This window comes from Lissotriton helveticus, chromosome 5_1 (assembly GCF_964261635.1).
Source record: "Lissotriton helveticus chromosome 5_1, aLisHel1.1, whole genome shotgun sequence".
NCBI lineage: Eukaryota > Metazoa > Chordata > Amphibia > Caudata > Salamandridae > Lissotriton > Lissotriton helveticus.
In genome coordinates, this window is record NC_136065.1 from 719,283,713 (window position 1) to 719,306,320 (window position 22,608).

The 22,608-nt window shown below is 46.5% G+C and overlaps 1 protein-coding gene across 1 annotated transcript in view; it reads right to left on the reverse strand.

Annotated features, from left to right (window-relative positions):
* The window catches only part of POLR3GL (RNA polymerase III subunit GL), a 184,086-nt gene that overhangs the window by 85,166 nt on the left and 76,312 nt on the right, over positions 1-22,608 (reverse strand). The window contains exons 4-5 of the mRNA XM_078643138.1: positions 20,326-20,394; positions 19,715-19,771 (exon numbers count right to left, since the gene is read on the reverse strand). Coding sequence (XP_078499264.1) covers positions 19,715-19,771; positions 20,326-20,394 — 126 coding nt within the window. The remainder of the gene's footprint in view (positions 1-19,714; positions 19,772-20,325; positions 20,395-22,608) is intronic.

The following is a 22,608-nucleotide window of genomic DNA, read 5'->3' on the forward strand; positions in this document are numbered from 1 at the left end:
TCGAACAAATACAGTACATTGTACAACAGGTTCATATTGTGACCAAGGAAAACCAGAGCATAAATGTACAAATTATGATTGTTCTCCCAGCCTGGCAACTTGAACACATTGCACTAAAAGTTCAGCCACTTCCCCCACACCCGTTCATACTTTCGGGGGCAGCCCCTCACTGCAAATACCACTCGTTCCTACTGGGCACACCAAACCACACCACGCCGCCACTGTGAAAGGGTGGGGAAGGAGAGAAGCAGCCATTTTTCTGCAATATCACGCTGTTCAACAAGGAGGGCCATACCTAGAAAGGCCCTTTCAGCTCTAGTTCCACCCATACCCTAAATATCCTAAGGAAGATCAAAAGGAGAGAGAGGGGGGCTGTCCATCCCAACACCCTGGCAAGGTCATTAGACACTGCGGTTCAGTATTGTCATATCTTTGCACAGGACCATACCATATGGAAGAAGTCTGCTAGAGTAGCTGGAGGAATTGGTGAGTTCACTGGGGTGCATCAGGGCATCATGCCAGTCTTCCTCCTCCAATTGACTTTCTCAACCCTCCCATTGGGTTTCAAGGTATTTAAGTGAGCCAGGAGCGTTTATTATGAGGGTTTGGTAGATTTGAGAATCGGCATTCTGCACGTGGTTGTGAAGGGCGAGTCTGATTTGATGATACCTATAGAATTGGGTATGTGAAAGTCTGAATAACTATGTGAAAGTCTGTATAACAGCAGTGTTTGCAGATTAGAGAAACCTAACAGGGAAAGTTCCAACTTGTAAGCAGGGTCTGACCACCCCCCACTGACCCAGTCATGGATGGCGAGAAGGTGAACAGAGAGATAATATAGATAAATATTGGCCATGCCTAAGCCACTGTCAAAAGGACCTCGTTGACAATGGGCGTGCCAGCCAGGGTTACGACCCCCACCATAAATACCCTCCAGCCCACAAAACTATTACCTATGGAGTTGATGTAGTAGGTTCTGGAAAATGTAAAGAAAGTGGGCAGTACCATTACCTTGTACAATGATATGCGACCCATTATGTTAAGGGGGAGGGTTTGCCATTTCGTTGGTTGAGGGCCCAGGTGAGTTTTGGGTGCAGTGCCACCCAGAGACCCACATACTTAAAGCTCAGTCTGCGAAGAGGAATGGATGACTGCCAGTCAAAGCAGTCCCTCAAGGTTACCATGGGGAACAGCACAGATTTGGAGCAGTTCATCTTCAGGCCTGACACCTTCTCAAAAATCTCAAGCAACTGGAGGCATCAAAGGCCACTCCTGGCTGAGTCCGCCAACTAAATGAGAACATCATCTGCGTATAGGGCAATGCAGTCATCATGATTGACGTCCCATTGCCAACCCTTGTAGCGTGAGTGTCTGTGGAAAAGTTGGGCTAGGGGTTCTATTGCAATGGCAAAATAGAGAGGGGCTAGAGGCCAACCCTGCCTTGTACCTTGATTTATAGGGATATGGGCTGAGGGGTAGAAGTACAGGACAGGAACGAATATGCTACTTACCAGTATGCATCTGTTCTTGGCATGTAGGGCTGCTGACATTCATATCTATTGCATAGATTGCCGCCTAGTGTTGGGTCCGGATGATTGCACATTGTTGTCCTGGAAGAGTCTTCGAAGTATCACGAGATAGGTGGCTCCTCCCCTGGACTACAGTGCACATGGGCATCGACTCCATCCCCAGATTGTTTTTAGCCATTGTGGCAAAGATGGAGTGTAACACTGTGAGTGATGACCATGCTAAGAGTAATAGTAAGTGCTGCAGCCGCTACAGGCGCCGGGGAGGAGGGCCGGCGATATGAATGTCAGCAGCCCTACATGCCAAGAACAGATGCATACTGGTAAGTAGCATATTCGGTTCGAGGCATGTGGGCTGCTGAATTCATATCTATTGCATAGAATACATAGCAGTCCCTCCATTAGCGGCAGCCACCTGTGCCAGCTGCAGCAGTGTGAAAAAGTGTTTTTAGAACAGCCTGCCCTACAGCTGCCTGCTGTTTGGAGTGCACATCTACACAGTAGTGTTTTGTAAATGTGTGTGGTGTAGACCATGTGGCTGCTCTACAAATGTCTTCTAAAGGAATATTTCCAAGGAAAGCCATGGAGGCCCCCAACTTGCGGGTGGAGTGCGCCCTTGGGGGGATTCTTAAAGTGCGCTTTGCTTTCTGATAGCAAATTTGAATACACTTAACGATCCACCTGGCTATACCTGCTTTGGAAATGGGGTTGCCTTTGTGTTGTGCTGAAAAGGCAACGAAGAGTTGTTTTGTTTTCCTAAAATCTTTGGTCCTATCAATGTAATACATTAAAGCTCTTTTGACATCAAGAGTGTGGAGCATTCTCTCTGCTACCGACTCAGGATTTTGGAAGAACACAGGTAGTTTAATAGTCTGATTGATATGGAACTGTGAAAGCACCTTTGGAAGGAATTTAGGGTTAGTGCGCAGCACCACCCGGTTGGAGTGAATTTGTATGAATGGCTCTTGGATAGTTAGTGCCTGGAGTTCACTAACACGTCGTAGTGATGTAATCGCTATCAGGAAATCCACTTTCCATGTTAAGAACTGAATCTCGCATGAATGTAGAGGCTCAAAAGGTGGACCCATCAGTCTGGTGAGGATTACATTAAGGTTCCATTCAGGAGCTGGTGGGGTCCTGGGAGGAATGACTCGTTTGAGTCCTTCTAGAAAGGCTTTAATGGAAGGTACTCTGAAAAGTGAGAGATGCTGCCTGTTTTGGAGATAAGCCGCTATGGCGGATAAATTTATCCGAATGGAAGCATATGCTAGATTGCATTTGTAAAGATGTAACAGATAACAAATGATGTTGTGAGTAGATGCATCTAGCGGGTTGATGTTGTGTTCTGCAGAGTAAATGACAAACCGCTTCCATTTTGCTGCATAGCATGCTCTGGTGGTGGGCTTTCTTGCCTCCCGTATGATATCCATACAGTCGGGAGGCAAGTTAAGGTAGCCAAATTCTAAGACCTCAGGAGGCAGATCGCTAGGTTGAGCTGTTGCGGATCTGGGTGCTGAATGTTGCCATGGCTCTGCGTCAAAAGCATGGGAGTGAGGCGCAGCCTTTGATGCGGTACCACGGAAAGTTCTAGAAACATGGTGTGCCACGGTTGGCGTGCCCGCGTTGGAGCAACCAGGATGAGCGTCATTGAGTGTTGCCTCAGTTTGCGAGCCACCAGCGGCATTAGAGGTGCTGGGGGAAAAGCGTACGCAAATTTGCCTGACCAGTTCATCCATATCGCATTGCCCTGCGACTGTGGGTGTGGGAACCTGGCGGCAAAGCTTTGGCATTTGGCGTTTTCCCTTGTGGCGAACAGGTCTATCTCTGGATGACCCCACTGCTGGAAGTACGGGTGGAGGATTGATGGATGTATCTCCCACTCGTGCATTTGGTGGCTGTACCTGCTGAGCATGTCTGCCATCTGGTTGTCCTTGCCTGGGAGGTGGTCCGCCATGAGGAAGATGTTCCTCTGAATGGCCCACTTCCACATGCTCAGAGCCAGATGAGACAACTGTGGAGAGTGTGTACCTCCCTGCTTCTGAATGTAGTACATTGCCGTCATGTTGTCTGTCCGGATCAACACGACTTTGTTGCACAGATGTACTTTGAATGCCTTCATTGCCATGAAGATTGCCATCAGCTCTAGGAGGTTGATGTGCATCTTCTTTTGCTGCGTTGTCCATAGTCCCTGCACCGTGTAGTGGAGTACATGAGCTACCCATCCCTGGAGAGATGCGTCCGTTGTTTATTTTATTTATTTTGAAAGTTTTATATAGCGCGAACAAGATCTTTGTAGATATCAGAGCGCTTTACAAATACAGGTGGTAGGAAACAAGAAACATGGGAGAGATCAACAGTCTTTTGAGCATACAATACTTGGGGTAGCCTAATAATTGACTAAAACCAATGATACAAATCGACAATCGAACAAACAATAGTGCAGATAGGTGTATATCTTCAAATAGAGCAAGAGTAAGAGTTCAAGTGAATTTAGTCATGAGGATAGCTTTTACTTCTTTTTTAAAGAATGCGGAGGAGGAGATAAGTCTGGTTTCGGGCGGGAGTGAGTTCCAGATCCTGGGTGCCATTCCTGAGAAAGAGAGTTTAAATGTTTTTTCCTTCCGGAATCTACGAGGTTTCAGGAGAAGATTCTTTGCGCTTCTAGTGGTTCTTGAGCCACCAGATATTGTCAGTTTCTGAGTGAGGTAGCCGGGTGAGTTGTGGTGTATAGCTCTGTGCGTCATGCAGGCAATTTTCAGATGTATTCTGGCTTCAAAAGGCAGCCAGTTCAGGGATTTTAAGTCAGGGGAAATATGCAAGTGTTTTTTTGATCCAGTGATGAGTCTTGCTGCAGCGTTCAAAGAGGGTCTCATGGGTGCAGTTGTAGAAAGAGGGAGTCCGCAAAGGGCGACGCTACCGTAGTCTAAGCGAGAAATTACTAGTGCTTGTACAGCAGTTTGGAAGTCTTTGGCTGGGAGGAAGGGTTTAAGTTTCCTTAGGGTATTAATTTGGAAATTAGCTCCCTTAGTTGCTTTGCTGATATGCTGCTGCATGTTGAGATTGGTGTCAAGTGTAATGCCAAAGGATTTCGCTGAGTCCACGATGGTAGGTTGGACATTGAGTGCAGATAGGTGTTTAAGCCAGGTTTGGGTGGTGGAGGTGAAATCAGAAGGAACTCAGTTTTCAGAGCATTGAGTTTGAGGTGATTATCGGCAAGCCATGAGTGGGTGTTTCTGAGCGTTGAGTTAAGAAGTTTGATGTCTTTAGGGGATTGTAATTTGAGATAAAGTTGGGTGTCGTCGGCGTACATGTGAAAGTGCACATTAGATGCTTGTAACAAGGTGGTGAGAGGTTCCATGACCAGATTGAACAATGTAGGGGATAAAGAAGATCCTTGTGGGACGCCTAAAGTTACAGGCACTGGTGAGGACATCAAGTTTTTGCTCTTGAATTTCTGAGTCCTGTTATGTAGAAAGGAGGTGAACCACTTGAGAACAGTCCCAGATAGGCCCATTCTGGTGTTTAACAGCTCGAGTAAGTTCTCGTGTTTGACAGTGTCAAATGCTGAGGAGAGATCAAGAAGGATGAGAAGGCAGGTATCGTTTTGATCTAGGATTTGGAGTGCGTCATCAATTATGTGTGTCATAGCAGTTTCAGTACTGTGTCCTGCTCGGAAACCTGATTGATGAGGGTTGAGGAGGTCAAACTGATCAATGTGATTTGTTAATTGGAGTTGTACGCATTTTTCCAGAAGTTTTGAAAGTGTGGGAATATTGGTAATAGGACGGTAATTGTTTAGGTCAGTAGGGTCTGCTGTTGGTTTCTTGAGTATATGTGTAACTTGTCCAATTTTGAGTGAATCAGGGATGAGTCCTTGTTGAAGTGAACTGTTAATAATTTTGTTCCAGAGTGGGAGGAGTAGTGGGATGAAGTATTTTACAGCGTTGGCAGGAAGAGGGTCTGTGAGATGATTAGAGGGTTTCAATGTGTTGAGCAGTTTTAGAATTGTTTCCTCTGAGTAGGTGTCAAAGGATGACCACGCAGCATTGTTTTTCGGTTCATTGGGTGTTATGTTGCGAGGGTTGGAATAAAGGATAACGTCATTGCGAAGATCACTCCTTATGATATCAGTCTTTAGTTTGAAGAAAGAAGAGAAGTCTTCACGTAAGTTGGGAATGTTCCTTGGATTGTGTTTTGATTAGTTCAAATAATTTTCTTGGCCGTTTTTTTGCTTGATCGAGCTGAAGGCTGAAGAAATCTGATTTGGTGCGCTTAATTTTCCTGAAGTAGGCGTTTCTCTTTTTCTTCAGAGTTTTAAGGTGCAATGCCGAAGGGGCTGCTCTCCAGGTGCGCTCTGCCATTCGCATGGCTCGTCTGTCTTCATTGAGTCTATCATCGTACCATAGTTTGGAGTTCTTAGTGGAGACTTTTTTCAGTTGCAAAGGGGGCGGCTTCATTAATTATTGAGGTCATAGAGTTGAGGTAGTGGTCGGTCAAAGATTGAACGTCAAGAGCGCCGGTAGGGGGAAGGAGGAGATTGCAGCTGTGGGAAGGTAAAGAATTTGGGTTGAGTTTCTTTAGGTCCCTTTTCCAGACCTTGGATTTAGTGGCTTGAACCGGATTAAGTTTAACTTTTTCATTGATGAAGAATGTGATGATGTGGTGGTCTGACCAGTCGCAGGGTTGGATTGACTCAAGCTGGGTAGAGTTCTCTTTGGAGATGATAAGGTCGAGGATAGAGCCTTTATCGTGAGTCGGGCTGTTGCAGATTTGGGTGAGGTCAAGAGCATTGAGGTAGTTTTTGAGACTATTTACCACTGCGTCATTGTGATCGTTCCAATGGAGATTGAAGTCACCAAGGAAAATTTGAGTGTTTTGCCATCCGGAAAAGTTTGATATTGTGTCCATGAGTTGTTAGGTGAAGATGAGGTTGTCTCCAGGTGGGTGGTAGATGACGTGTGGTGAGCATACAGGTTTTTTCTCGCTGATGACATCGAGGCAAAAGTATTCGCAGGAGGTAAGTGGGGGGGAGGTGCTTCTGGTAATTGTGAGGTTGCTCCTGTAAATACATGCAATTCCACCGCCAGTCTTGCTGGATCTGTCAAGTCTAGTGATGAGGTAGTTGGGTGGAATTAGAATATCCATGATAGGTGTAGAAGATTCAGTTAACCAAGTTTCAGTTAAAATGGTTAGATCAAGGTCCAGTGTCTTGATGAGATCGGCGAGGTCGGAGGAGTGTCTAGGGGCCGATCTGCAGTTGAGGAGTATGCATTTGAGTCTGGGGGTGTAGAGGGTGGTGGAGGGTTCTAGAGTGAGAGGGACTTTTTAAGGTTATTAGGGACGGAGCCTCTGTTGTTGTTTTGTGTGGAGTGCCTAAGGGGATTAGAGTGAATCGTGGGGATGGAAAGGTGAGTGGGGGCTAAATGTTTTTGGGGAACTGGGTCATATGAGCGGATGAGGGTGCGTATGTCGAGGTCCGAGAGTGTGTTGATGGTGCGTCGGGCGCGGTTGGTGGCATTGCGAGCGGGGATAGAGGACCAGTGTGGGGAGTTTTGTGTGTGAGGGTGAGTGAGAAGGGTGGGGGATTTGTTAGGAGGGATAGTGGTGATGGGTAAGGGGTGTCTGGATTGAGTGAGGAGTAGCTCTTTGAGGGTGTGTAGATCTTCTTTGACTTGGAGGAGGGTGGACATAATCATGTCCAGTGTGGCATTGGGAAAGGGGTTGGGGATGGGCACTGTAGGTGAATAAGAGACTGGTTTACTGTAGTGGAGGGGGAGGGGAGTGGTGTTATTGCAGGGGTTGATGGTATTAATGGGTGCGTTGTTATTCGGGAGTATAGGGAGGTTGGGATGGAAAGGTGTCATTGAGTTAGTGTTAGGGGGGAGGTTAGTGGTATAGGTGAGGGTGTTTGTGGTAGAAGGGGTAGGAGAGATGGAGGGGAGTGATGTGAGAGGATTAGTAAGGGGTTGGTGTTATTGGGGTTATTGGGCAGGGAGGAAGTGGTAGGAGGGGGAGAGACTATGACGGATGAGTGTAGGCTGGGTGTTGCGGGGGTGCAGGTAAGATAGTGAGGGCTGAGAGTGGGGGGGGGATAAGTTGAGGGATGAGTGAGGGCTAGGGGTGTCCAGGATGCAGGTGGAGTAGTGGGGACTGAGAATGGGGGGGGGGGGGGGGGAGAGGTTGATGGATGATTGAGGGCTAGGGGTGGCGGGGGTGCAGGTGAGGTAATGGGGACTGGGAATGGGGGCGGAGGTGGACCTGTTGTGGGGAGGGGGGAGTGCAGTTAAGGGAGGTGGGGAGTTCTGAGCGTCTAGTTGAAAGTGCGAGGGGAGTGTTGTGTTGGGGTGTAGAGGGGGTGGGGGTGGGGAGGATGTAAGAAGAGGAATGATCTACGTCTGTGGTTGAGGGATGAGAGGTGACATGAGCGGGTGGGAGATGGAGTAGAGTGCTGGGGGGATGGGGGAAGTGTGTGTTAGTTGTAGGAGGCGCTGTGGAGTCAAATTTGTTAGGGTCGGATGCCAGATGGATTTGAGTCTGAGGGTTGGAGATATGGACCTTGAAGGTGGGGAACAGGTTAAACAAAAAACAGAAACACCCAGCAGCTGACTAAGGTTTCGCACATTCACTTCGTTTGTTTCAAAATTATTAGGCGGTGCGGCTACTCTCACCATCCGCTGCCAAGGATGGATATCAGACCAATGGTTGTGTAAGAGCAGAGAGGCGCACACAGTAAAGTCAATAGTATACAGAAGTCCAAAATGAGTTGTAGATCTTCGGTTCTTATTTGTAAAAGTTTTCTTTATTTTCATGTACAGCGGCACAGCCAACGCGTTTCATTCCCATTCGTGCCTTGGGAATTTCATCAGGGCATGCTTTAGACAATCTAGTCTGTGTGGTTATTCTCGATATCGCACTTCTTCAACAACAGTTTGAAGGGCAGTCACAGTGGCTCACAATGTGTGCCTGCAGAATGCTTAATGTTGAACTCCAAGTGGAGTGACGGTCCAAGTTTTCACGAAGTATTAGGTCGCTGTCACTATAATGGGTCAATGAAAGTGACAAATCCGGGCCCCTCGGGGGGACTCCAGAGGGGAAGGGGAGTCTAAAATTCCAGGACGTCCAAAATTCCAGGAGGAGGAGCAGCGGAGAACGGGGACCACATCAAAGGCACCGTGGCGTTACTACGCTTCTGCGGACCCCTTTTGAAGCCGGAGACTTCGTTGGGCACTTAGACTCCCCTTCCCCTCTGGAGTCCCCCCGAGGGGCCCGGATTTGTCACTTTCATTGACCCATTATAGTGACAGCGACCTAATACTTCGTGAAAACTTGGACCGTCACTCCACTTGGAGTTCAACATTAAGCATTCTGCAGGCACACATTGTGAGCCACTGTGACTGCCCTTCAAACTGTTGTTGAAGAAGTGCGATATCGAGAATAACCACACAGACTAGATTGTCTAAAGCATGCCCTGATGAAATTCCCAAGGCACGAATGGGAATGAAACGCGTTGGCTGTGCCGCTGTACATGAAAATAAAGAAAACTTTTACAAATAAGAACCGAAGATCTACAACTCATTTTGGACTTCTGTATACTATTGACTTTACTGTGTGCGCCTCTCTGCTCTTACACAACCGTGGGGAACAGGTTGTCAAATAGGTCAAGGTTCCTGTCTGTGGATTGAATTAAGATAGTGCCATTGTTGTAGATGGTGATGGTTGCTCTAGCTGGGAAGAGTTGGGAAGGAATGGTGGATAATGTTAAGCCATGGGCGGATTTCTTGGTGGTGGAGATAGTGAGTAAGGTGAGGAACGCTTTTCGCCATTGTGCTCTACGTGTAGAGTAAAAGTTGTTAGGACGATTTGTGGCACAGGCTCCTGGAACGGTCGTCCCTTGCAAAGGTTGTGTGGATTCCACCAATACAGAGAGTTGTATGCACGACGGGTTACCAACACTAGGTCTTTCAACTGTCCGTGAGCCTGAGTCCACTGATGTGCTAAGCACTCCTGAAGCGGACGCATATGTAGTCTCGCATGCGGGACTATGAAGATGCAGGAGGCCATCATGCCTATCAACTGCATGAACACTCGTGCCGGAAGCGAGTGTTGCGGTCTGAATTTCTGTATCAGCAATTGAATGCTGTTGATCCTCACTGGATATGGCTGTGCTGTGGCTGCCAGAGTGTTTATCGTTGCGCCCAGATACTGTTGTATATGGGTGGGCTGAAGGTGTGATTTGGGGTAATTCAGTGAGAATCCCAGATTGTGAAGAAGGTGAATGGTGTGGGACATGTTGGCGGCGCACTGCTGGGCTGACTTTGCTTGGACAAGCCAGTCGTCCAGATAAGGGTAGACGTGAATGTTTTGTCTCCTGAGGTGTGCGGCCAGTCGCCAGGCACTTTGTGAACACCCTGGGCGCTGTAGTCACTCCGAAAGGGAGGACTTAGAATTGGTAATGCTGATTTTGAATGGTGAATCTGAGGTATTTTCTGTGTGACGGATGTAGCGGAATGTGAAAATATGCATCCTTTAGATCTAATGTGGCGAGGAAATCTCCCTGATTGAGCAACGGAAGAACCTGCTGCAGTGTCAGCATGTGAAAGTGTTCTGATAGAATGTACTGGTTTAGGGGTCTGAGGTCCAGTATGGGTCTGAGGGACCCATCATTTTTTGGGATTAAGAAGTACAGGGAGTACACTCCTGTGCCTCTTTCTTCCACCGGCACGAGCTCGATTGCCCCTTTTTGCAGCATGACGAGTACCTCCTGCTGCAATAAGTGCAAATGCTCTGTGGACATAGGACGGTGTCTTGGTGGTATGTTGGGTGGAGTGGATGTTAACTCCAGACAATAACCGTACTGGATAAGCTTCCCGACCCACCTGTCTGTGGTGATGGATTTCCAGACCGGCAGGAACTGTTGGGAGTCTCCCCCCGACCGGTGTTGTATGGTCGGGGGGCAGTGACAAGGCGTCACTGTTTGTTGGCGGCGGAGGATCGGGAGCTGTTGTTTCCACGACCTCTGCCTTTGGCGCTGTTTCCGCGATAGCAACCTCTATTTTGTTTGTTGTACGTGGTTTGCGCGCCTCCTTTATTGTACTGTGTTTGCTGGGACAGCTGGCCTCTGGAAACACCTCTATTGCCTGAGCGACGAAAAGAACCACCCCTGAACTGCTGCGACTGGAGAGCCCCCATAGACTTTGCAGTCTCAGTGTCCTTTTTGATTTTTTCCAGGGTGGTGTCCACCTCAGGTCCAAACAAGTGATCAGGGTTTACAGGCTGATTTAGGATGGTGGTTTGTATTTCCGGCTTGAACCCGGAAATTCTGAGCCAGGCCTGTCGCCCAACATCACACTGGTGTTAATGGCCCTGGCCGCGGTGTCTGCTGCGTCCAGTGCACACTTAATAGAAGCATTTGAGATGAGTTTTCCGTCCTGTATGAGCATCTCAGCTGCCTCTTTATATTCATCTGGCAAGTGTTGTAACAGGGTCTCAAGTGTATCGTAATGTGCCCTGTCATATCTGGCTAAGAGTGCCTGAGTGTTTGAAATGCGCCAGATATTGGCTGCTTGAGCCGCCACCCTCTTCCCTGATGCTTCTAGCACTTTAGATTCCTTGTCAGGGGGAGAAGCATCACCAGTAGTTTGTGAGTTTGCCCTCTTCCGGGCATTGGAAACAACTAGAGAGTCCAACGGCAACTGGCCCTTGATGTAGGTAGGGTCCCCAGGCACCGGCTTGTACTTCTTCTCAATTCTGGGATTTATAACCCTTGCCCTTGTGGGTTCTTTAAAAATGTCTGCAGCATGTTTCAAGACACCCTTCAGCATTGGCAGAGTCTTTACGGTTCTCTCAGAGGTGGAAAAGGTGTCAAACAAAAAATCCACCTCAATAGGGTCAGCATGGAGCTGGACATCATGATTTTTGGCCTCCCTTTCAATAAGCGCATTAAATGCCGCTGAGTCCTCAGTAGGCGATGTTTTCACATTATACACTTGAGTGTCTGGGGCAGTTTGTGGATCCCCTGGGTCAGCAGCATCTGCCCATGTGTCATGTTGATCTTCAGGATCAGTGTCAGCAGGGTAGTTGTACTCATCATAGTCACCTTCCCCAGCCTCCACATCGGAGTAAGTGGGTGAGATAGGAGCAGTGTCCTGTCCCCGTGGAGCTATCAGTTCTACAAGAACAGGTGAATCCGTGGAATCCTTTTTCTTCTTCAGTGGAATTTTGTAGGACTCCATAGGCTGTGCTGTGGCAATCTTTCGCTTGTAAATAGAAAGTTTCCCTGTGTGGGCGTCGATGAATTGTTCCGACTGCTCCTCAAGCAGGGGTTGTCGATGCTCTGCCCTCACAACCTTAGGTGTAGGCTTCGGCCCCGCGGACACCTTCATGGACGCCTCGACGACCGGTTTAGGTGCGAAGGCCTTCAGCACCACTTTCGGTGGCAGCGTAAACTGAATTGGCGCCGGTGACTTTTGAGGTTTGGAGGCAGGCTTCGGCGTGGAAGTATCCTTCGGACCGACAGCGGAAGCTTTCTCCTTAATGCGTTTCAACGATTCCGACACCTGCTTCGAGAAGGAGGCGGACGGGTGCGTTGACTCGACAGGTCCCTGTGAGCCAGCACGAGGTGCGGACTCGATGGGCGTATTGCTGTTGGCCTTGTCCGGCCGAGGCGCAGGATCGACAACTTTTGTAGCTCCGAGTCCTTTGTCTGTGTCGACGGCCTTCTGCGTCGACTTCTTCGGGTCGATGACCTGGACAAGTGCTTTCGGTGTCCCAGTCTTCGGGTCGACACCCTTGATCGACTTCACCGGGTCGATAACCTTTTTAGACTTTGTCGGCGCCGATAGGTCAGAAGACTTCGAGCCGACCAAGGCAACGCGCACTTTCGGTTTCGATGGGGCCTCTAGTGCTTTCGGCTGGGAAGACACCGAAGCTTTCCCTTTCGGTTTCGTTTTCACCATTTGTGGCTCGTTAGAAGTGTCCGTAGCCGGGCCCGAGGCGAGACTGTAGAACCCAGTGTAAGATCTTGGGTAAGGCCATGCGGCGATCCCTCGACCTGAGCTGTATGAATTGTTTCAACGGGGCATAGCTCCTCGCTTGAGCTACCTTCCATGGCCCCATAGGCCCCATCGTCGTCTCCTACCTCGTTGACGACTTCTTCAGCATCGAGCATTTCTACATCTGCATCGTAGTTGGGGTCGATCTCCGCTGCCGGATTGGACATCGGCTCTTGATCGTCCTGCTCGTCTGCCTCTTCTTCCTCGGTATCGAAAATGTTCACCGGGTCAGGTGCCGTCTGCTGGGCCTCCTGGCGCGCCGAAGTCGAATCATCTTCTTGGAGCGGAAACGAGAACAAGCCATACAGCTTGCCTCATCGTGATCCGTCGACAGGCACTTGTTGCACACCGGGTGGACGTCGATGAGAGGGTACTTCGAGTTGCACACGGGGCACCTCTTGAACGGGCTCCGTTCCATGATGTTTCGTCGAATAGGGTCTCTAGCGTCGACCGGGCCTTGAGCGCCGAAGAGCCACGCGACTCCTCTGGATGTTCGACTCAGGAACTGCGATGGAACAGAACAGGACACCGATCGCAAGACAATACCGACGATAAACTAAAGGCCTTTGGGCCAAAAGAAAGTTTCTATTGATTTCGAACAAGAGTGATCAAATATGCATCCGAACCCAATGGCGGAAAAAAACTATCTGGGGATGGAGTCGATGCCCATGCGCACTGTAGTCCAGGGGAGGAGCCACCTATCTCGTGATACTTCGAAGACTCTTCCAGGACAACAATGTGCAATCATCCGGACCCAACACTAGGCGGCAATCTATGCAATAGATATGAATTCAGCAGCCCACATGCCTCGAACCCATATTTCAGAAGTGTGGGCCAAAGTCGGTAGAGGCCAGCACCTTTTGGAGGTAATCGCAGTACACCGTTTCAAAAGCCTTCTCAAGATCAATGAGGAGTGAGACTAGGTCATGTGGTAAGGAGAGACAGTGGGCTAGGGCCACCTGAAGGCATCTAATGCAGTGTCATGAGCTTCTCTGAGGCATACAGCTGGATTGGTTCGGATGCACCAGCATTGGCTGTACTCGTTTTATTCTGTTAGCCAGTACCATAGCGAAAACTTTGATTTCGCAACTAAGCAGCATGATAGGATGATAGTGTGCCCAAGATGTAGAAGGGGTAGTGTTCTGGGAATCATAACTATCGTGGCAGAGTTCAGGTCTCCTGGGAAGCAGCCAAAGTCACATGCCTCTTCAAATAGTGCCAAAAGGTGTGGAGTAGTAGGTCTCGGTACACGAGAAAGTCTTCCAAGGGGAAGCCATCTGGGCCTGGAGTTTTGTCCAGGGGTCAGGCATGAAAGCACTTCCCTAATCTCCTCCACTGGGAGGGGTGTGTCCAGCAGTTGGGAGTCCTCCCTGGAGAGAGCGGGGAAGGCGCCAAGTCCAAGGAGAGACTATGCACCATTGGATCCCTACCTGTCGGTACAGTGTATAGTTTCTCATAATAATGGGCAAAAGTCAGTGCAAATTTTGGTAGAGATCGTTGCATACAACCTGCCTCATCCATGACCTCGGGGACTATCCTATTTACCTGCTGGTGGGGGGGGGCAGCCAATAAAGGAGCTTTCCATTTGTATCACCCCAGCCTTTTATATTGGCTGTCATTGCTCACCAGAGGAGTTTAGTGGCTTCTAGGGAGGGTAGGTGTATGTCCTCCCGGACGAGGCTTAACTGGCAAGAGACCTCTTCATACGGTTCGGATGTGATGCGCTGCTCCATACGCAAGGCCTCGGCCTCCAGCCGGGTGATGAGGGAGGGGCTTTCACGCTCCCGGTTTCCAACTAAGTGTTTGGCAAATCCTTGTGGGTGGCTCTGCTGGTGAACCAGAGTGTGCTCACTCGGGTTAGGGTTCCGGTGTTGTTAAGGAAGTAAGACTGGAGCTCTTTTTTCAATGCATGGACAAAGGTTCGATCCTGGAGGTACCATGTGTTAATACGCCACATAGGTAGCGTTGCTGGGGAGGGATGACCAAGTCAGAGGAGTAGTGAGGAATGTTAATGTTAACGTTAATGTTATTTGTATTTGTAAAGCGCAGACTGATACCCGAAGGTGTTCTGGCGCTATGAGAAGACCTTCTGTGAGCTGGGCATGGGGATAACCAGTTAGATTGCAAACAGCCACGTTTTCAGTGCCTTTCTGAAGGGCAGAAGGTTCGGAATATTTCTAATGTTCAGCGGTAGTGAGTTCCATGATTTTGCCGCATTAATCGTGAAACTCCATCCGCCCCAGTTCGCTTTTTTTACTCGAGGGATGCTGATGAGTTTTTGGTCAACTGACCGTAATACTCTATAGGGCTTAAACCAAGTAAAGCGTTGTTGAAGAAAGTTTGATCCTATGCCATGAAGAGCTTTAAATACAAGGCAGAGTGACTTGAATTGAGTGCGGATGCTGACAGTGAGCCAATGAAGTTGTTTTATTTTGGATGTGATGGATTTCTATTTTGGTGTGGCTGTCATGAGTCTGGCGGCTGCATTTTGCGGCATCTGCAGTTTATTCATTGATCCTTTATGAACCGAGAGGTAAAGACTGTTGCAATAGTCTAGTCTAGACATTATGAGGGCAGATACTACAGTTTATTGTGATTCCTTGGGCAGCATGGTCATGATTTTTCTGCACGATTTCAGGATGTACAAGGTGGTGGATGCAACCTGGTTTATTTGGTCCCTAAAACTCATTTTATCATCGATCAAGAATCCAAGGTTCTTGACCTTTTTTATAGGGACGGGTAAAGGTCCCAACTCATCTGGCCAACGGCTAGGGGTCCACAAGGTGGGGTCATTTCCAAAGAGAACAGCCTCTGTTTTACCGGAGTTGAGCTTCAAACAGTTCTGGAACATCCAGTCTCCTACTGCTTTCATGCAATCCTTCAGCCTTGCTGCGGTTTCGTGTAGGTTCTCAGGAAGTAGAGTCACGACGATTTGGGTGTCATCAGCGTATGATGTTAAGGCAAACCCAAAACTTTGAATTAGGGGAGCTAAAGATGATACATAAGCATTGAACAATGTTGGGCTTAGTGATGACCCCTGTGGCACACCACACTGCAGGGAAAAAGATTTGGCTTTAAATCCATCTAGTGTCACTGTTTGGGTTCTATCTGTGAGAAATGATTCAAGAAGTTTCCATGCGTTGTTCTTGATCCCTAACTTGTCCAACCGATCCATCAGCAGCTTGTGATGGACCGTGTCGAAAGCCGCAGATAAGTCTAACATAATCAGTATGGCTTTACCCCATGATCCAGAATAGTTCTGATCTCTTCTGTGGACTTCAGGAGTGCCGTTTTCGTACTCTGGGCCTCTCTAAACCCATATTGGGTTGGGTCAAGGGCCTGTAAGTCCTGTAGAAACCTGTTAAGTTGGAAATTCAGGTCACTTTCTATGAGTTTTGCGGGGAGGGGTAGCCTAGAAATAGTTCTAAATTTATTGGGATCACCCGCATCCAGATTAGTCATTTTTAGGAGAGGTAGGATGGATGCATGTTTCCATTCCTTGGGGAAATATCCCTCTTGGTTGATGCTGTTAAAGGTGTTGGTCAATTGTGTTGCAATGGGCCCAGCTGCCATTTTTACAATTGAGCATGGACACGGATCAGTTGGGGAGCCTGATTTAGCTTTATTCAGTAGTTTAAGAGTATATGCTTCCTCTAAGTTGGAAAAAGAGTTGAAAGTAGGCATATCGGGATTGGTAGCCTGCCAACCGTCATTAAGACTGGTACTATGGTCAGATGACGAAATTGTTTGGAAAATGTTGTTGATTTTGTCAAAGAAGCTTTGATCTATTTTGTTACAAAGCTCCTGACTGGCCACTTTTGGGGGAGTCTGAGGATGAGCCAAAGATTTAACAATTTAAAAAAGTTCTTTGAGAAAGTTTTTTGCCGAAGCAATTTTGTTGCTAAAAAATTCTTGCTTAGAGCTTTTAAGAAGTTGTTTATAGAGTGACAGCCCTGCTTTGTATTCCTTTTTATCATTTTCTTTATAACCCCCCCTCCATATTCTTTCCAGGCGTTTGCAGGCCAGCTTTTGGTCCTTCAACTCCTTAGAATACCATGGGACAGAGGGATGTTGTCTGGTATGGCTGAGGCTTTTTAAAGGGGCTAACTTGTTCCCTACGGATTCCAGCCATTTAGTGTAAGCTCTAGTGGAGTCATCTAGGTTGCTGGGAATGGGGATGATGGAGTCAGTTAAAGTTTGAACTAGATCCTCCTCTTATCTTGTTCCAGGCTCTATTCTTGGTGTAGCTAACGGCTAAATTCTGTATTTTGCGGTCCGGTATTGAAAGCTAAAAGAAAATTGCTGAGCGGTCAGACCAGACTAATGGCAAAATTTTAGTTGCTGAGATTTGGGGATTGTTAGAGAAAATACCGTCTAGGGTGTGACCAGCTAGATGAGTGGCACCCTTAACCAATTGCTCTAGGTTACCACCTCTCATGAGGTCAAGTAAGTTGGAGACGTCAGGATCCAGGGGTAATTCCAGATGGTAGTTAAAGACGCCTAGAATGGTATAGGAGTCCGAGCAAATACCCCTCTCTATTATACTACTGATTTGTGTTTCAAAATCAAATATTTCAAATAATTTTATTTGATTTAGTTCTCTTACGAGAACAACAAATTTATACACGATACATATTCAATTTTTGCTAAAGAGAGATTATCACATTAATATAATTTTAAAAAAGACTTTAAGAAATTATACAGGTTAATACACACAAATTCATTGGGTGGAGCATTGGAGAGGGAAATCAACATCTGGACCGAGTTTATATTACATTTTGTTTTGATCGGGGTAATGTATCTGTTCCTAGCTACTACCACCATCTCGCTAGGACATACAAACAGAACATGTCCTAGATCTTGCACCCCACCTTTGCATAAGTCACAGAGATTCGTCTCTCCTTGATTTGATGACCACTTAAAGGTGTATGATTTCAGCTGTAATATTCCCAGCCGTATTTGAAGTATAGCTCGCCTTACTCCATGATTTAGGTTAAAAAAGATGTAGGGTTGCGTTTTTTTTGAAAACTATTGTGTCCGCTAACGGTTTGTACATTGAGAGCCTGGAGCAGTGTTGAATATCCAATTCCATGCTTAGCCTCGGTGTTAAGTGCTTCAAGCAGAGTTTCAGCTGGGCTGGTGTCCAAGATATTAACATTTCTAGAGAGACTGATGATAATTTAAAAGCATTACTTAAGTTTTTTCCAAATATATATTTTCGATAGTCTTGCTCCAGTGTCTCTATTTTTAACAGTGCTCTAAGTGTTCCTGGGTCTGCGTGAGCCAGGTTATATGCCCATCTAATTATGTTTATGATCCCTCTGGCATAGGAACTAACTAACGATAGTTCTAGCCTGAGAGCTTGAACCGGAACAGCTTGCGGCATCCTGGTTAACTTCTGCAGGATTTTCCCTTCTTTTACATCTATTTGAGACCATTCTTTTATTGGAATATGTTCTATTGCAAATGATAAAACTGCAGGAATTTTCGCATTATAAACCTGGAGCAGGGAGGAGAATTGTCTTTGACCAGTGGATGAGTAAAGTCTTTGGAGAGCCCCTGTATGGGCATCTGCTTTATGTCCCATTTTTTACAAATGAGGCTGGTTGCGCAAAGTCTGAGTAAATGTTCGCCCAAGATATATATATTCTTTTACGATTTCCAATGGATTACCTCCTAGTAGCCAGTTATAATTGCAATAAGTCCACTCTTCTTTCCTGTAAATGGTAGAATTTTTGTTTTAGTGGTATTTGGGATTAGATAGTTTTCATCTGTATATGTGGTGAGTGCCTTGAGGTTTTGTTGGAGACCGAAGGGAGTCAGATCCAAGATTACTACATCATCGGCGTACATCAGGCAGTGAATTTTGGTGGAAGCAATCTTCGGCGGAAAGTTATTGACCTGATTAAGAGTTTCTGGTAGATCGCTCAAACACAGGGAGAATAATAGGGGGGCTAAAAGACACCCCTGTCGCAGGCCGTTTGAAGTTGGAAATGGGGAGGTTAGACCCTTCTCCCTCCCCATTTGGACTTGGCACCAAGTCCCAGAGTACAATGATGATATTAAATGGAGGAGATGTTGTGGTATTCCCATTTTCTGTAATTTGTTCCAAAGTTTAACTCGATCGACCTTGTCGAAAGCAGTGGTAAAGTCTACGAATACTGCATATACTACCTGCGATTTATGTTGGAACAGGGCCTCTCGGACCTGGTGCTCTATAGAGGAAGGTGTCTCTAAATTTGTAATAATGGGATAGTTTGAGGCAAAATTCAAGTGCTTCACAGTCTTCTATAGCTAAGGGATTAAAAGACGCCGTGATCGAATGATGGTAGATGATAGCAAGGCCCCCACTACGTTTCTGTTGTCTATTAAGTGTATAGCAGAAGTAGTCAGGGGGGTAGCTTTAACAAGATCGGGTCCAGATGCCATATCTGTCCATGTCTCCGTGGTGAAAGCTGCGTGTATGTTCTCCTCTGTAATGAGGGAGGCGATTTCTATGCTAAGTTTCACTAGAGACCTAGCATTAAACAGAGCAAATTTCCAAGGATGTTTGAGGGCATTCTGCTTGGTAGGAGGTTGAGTGGGGCTTCTTTCACGAACAGGCTGGTTTATAAAATTAGGTATGTTGACAGTGCAGCCAACACAGTAGACTGGGATCGTAGGGGATAAAGTTTCAGGATGAAAGATAGTACATCTATGGTTATTGGGGGTGGAGTTAAGTTTTATTATGTCTTTTCCTGAATATCTTATACAGGGAGTTATATCTGCCATGTTTGGTTTGGTCCAAGGGGGCTGGCGGTGAGCGCGTTTCGGAATGTGTCGGAATGACACAAACTCAGATTTAACATTAACTTTACGACTGTAGAGACTCCGCTCACAGGCCTATCTTTTTATGTTAGTTCTCTGCCCCCACTGTGGAGTCTTCACATAAAGTTACTATAAAATCAGAGTTTGTGAATCCCTAAAAAGAGTAAACATCCACAAAACTGCTACGTGTACCTTTGTTAATTAGACCCTTTGTAACTGTTGCAAAAATGCATCAAAATTAGAATTCATACTACTTTACTACTTGGATTTTTGTACCACCCAACCACACTCATGGATTGCTTATACCTAGGTTGTTGAAGATGTACTTACGGTCTTTTTGCACTTTTCGAACCCGAATCTTCAGCTCTGGGGGCAGTCGCTTCCAATCTGCGTAGAAAAACAGATTTTCAGATTTTATTTTCCTATGATCACCTCTCGTTCTGTTTTAAGAAATGTGGCATGGGGCCCTATCTGTCTTGTGTTTTGATTATTGTTTTACAATGATGTCTAAGGAAAGCTCACCATGTCTTTACCAGCTGTAAAGTGCTCTGCAATAAAAAAGAATTATACATTTGACATATTATACTATTTGTTTATGGTGCAGATTAAACACACCAGTCCATATATGTTTCCAATTTTTAAGGTGAAGAATTTGTAAAGTGAATCATATGGCCAGATTCCCTGGGCATCTACATAAAAGTTGTGAAAATAATAAATAAATGTATCTACACCAAAAGCTAAATAAGTGAAAGCAACTGCACATGTAAAACAAGATAATGCATTAATAAGAACAATATGAAGAAGCGTGGTAAGACAGTACACAACTTAACAATGCAGTGCTGTTGCTGGTTTAAAACAACACTGTGCGGCAACACCTTTAAAGATGACCTTTTACTAATGCGCAAGTCACAGCACAATGCCGACATTCTTGATGAACCTACCAGGGTTCCAGTCTATTGCGTTATCCATAGGTCCTGAAGTCTGATATTTATCCGAGTAACGCTCCACATCTAAGAAGGGATATGAATACCATTAGGGCACAAAAATAGCCACCGAGCTACAGGAAGTTCAAGAATACAAATACTGATCCTGCAGACAAGGAAAGATACAGAGACGACACAAGACATGGTCACAGACACCAAAGAGTTGTTGAGTGCGTCAGAATAAATCTGCTGCTTCATTATTACCTGTGCACAAACATGTAAAACAAACAAATGCAACTTATACTAAATTAAAGTCTTTGCTAAGAGAAAATCTGCACTGCAACCTGATCAAATGAAAATGTCCACTTTGAAGCTGCAGCAGATTTAGCTAATGCGGCCTGCAGAGAAACTGCTTAAAGTTCATTATTTATTTTTGATTTAATCTCGATGGCCCAGAGTAATTTCCTTGTGGTAAAATTTAGACATTACCCTGTCCTCAAAAAATGTTTTAACCTATTGCAAATGGCATCACACCTGCAGATAGGGCCCACCATTATATGGAAATCGTAACACTATGACTGTATTAGATGGGACAGAGATCTATTACAATACCACCTAGACAACCCCGAAAACTCTTCTGCTTCGAAAGTTGATACGTTTCTAGCCCAGGTCCATAACAACGATACTCTAAAGGTGGAAGAAGACCCTTGAAACTTGAAGACTTGGGCTCTAATTTAAGTTTTGGAACTTGACCAAAAATCCTGTGCTATCCCCGAAACGTTAAACTCCAGATCTAAACATACTGGTCCTTGCCAATGTCATTAGTAATCCGCTTGTTGTGCAGACTTTCTTAACCTATATTTACAGTCACTTAATACCCACCCTTGTACTGCCCCTCCTGCCTAACCCCTATTCAATGCCTCACAACCACCTTCTTCAATATTTTTTTTTTAAACAGGGACATCAGTTAAAATTGAAGGCAAACAACCATAACATACTTTTCTTATTTGCTTTTACACCTCCAACTTCATTCAGGTCACAAGTATCAGCATACAGATAAAACATGTCAGTGTGCTGCTGATGTTTCCTTGCGCTTGTCCATCATGCAAGAACTAATTAAGACATTATTTATTTAATTGGATCATTAGTTAATCACAGACACATACCTGTGGGTACCTTGGTGCTCGAGATATGTATTGTGCCTGACTCAAGAGTAATGCCCTGGTTACTTACTGGTAATCTTCATCACTCCGAGCATTGTCTTCCTTGCCACATGATCAACGAAGTGAGTTTCAGCTCCATACCAGAACCCTCCAAAGCAAAAGTTAGCCTTCCATCCCTTCTCAACATGGCTGACCCATATCACCCATGACCTCTGTAAGAAGAGGGCCGGCCCAACCCCCAGCCTGAAGAACTACCAAGCCAAATATGAAGCCGCTAGCACTCCAGGGAGGGAGGGATGGGAACTCATGTGGCGAGGAAGACAATACTCGCAGTAATGAAGAGTACCAGTAAGTAACCGGGACATTACCTCCTCGTAAACCACCGACAAGGAGTACATGATGCAAAAAAAAAAACCAAGATTTAATCCAGTGTACAAAATACATAGAACAAACCACAAAGGAAAACCCAGAAGGCCAAATCAAGGGACGGAGGACCCAGCACCCAGAACCGCCTCCGCAAAATCCCCAGGAGGAGATCCACTCAAAACCACCCGGTAGTGCTCCATAAACATGTGCGGGGAGGCCCAGGTCGCAGCCCTGCAAATATTTTCAGTTGAAACCCCCTTTATAGAGGTCCACGACACAGACAGGCCACACGTGGAATGAACCTCAACCCCGGCCGGGAGCTCAGACATCTGGGACCCATAGGCCAGCAATTTAGCCTGCTCAATCCACCGACTCAACGTGGAGACGGAAGGCTTGTGACCAGACCGGACTGGACCAAAAGCCACAAACAAGCTGTAACAACAACAGAAGGCGGATGTGCGGTCCAGATAAACCATGGCCGCCCGCCGAATATCCAGCAGGGACAGAGAGGCATCAGAACCTGTGTCGACCGCCGGAGGAAAAGAAAGCAAGACCACCTCATGGGAGCGATTCATGACCGAAGGGACCTTGAGAAGAAAACGAGGGTCAGGGTGCAAAACCAGACAATCGGGGAGAACCCGCAAGAAGGGAGGAGACCGAAGGAAAGAGCCTAGCTCGCCCATCCTACCCCCATGGACAATCGCCACCAAAAACACCACCTTGAATGTGAGAAACTTCCAATCCATCGAGCCCAGTGGCTCAAAGGGAGCAC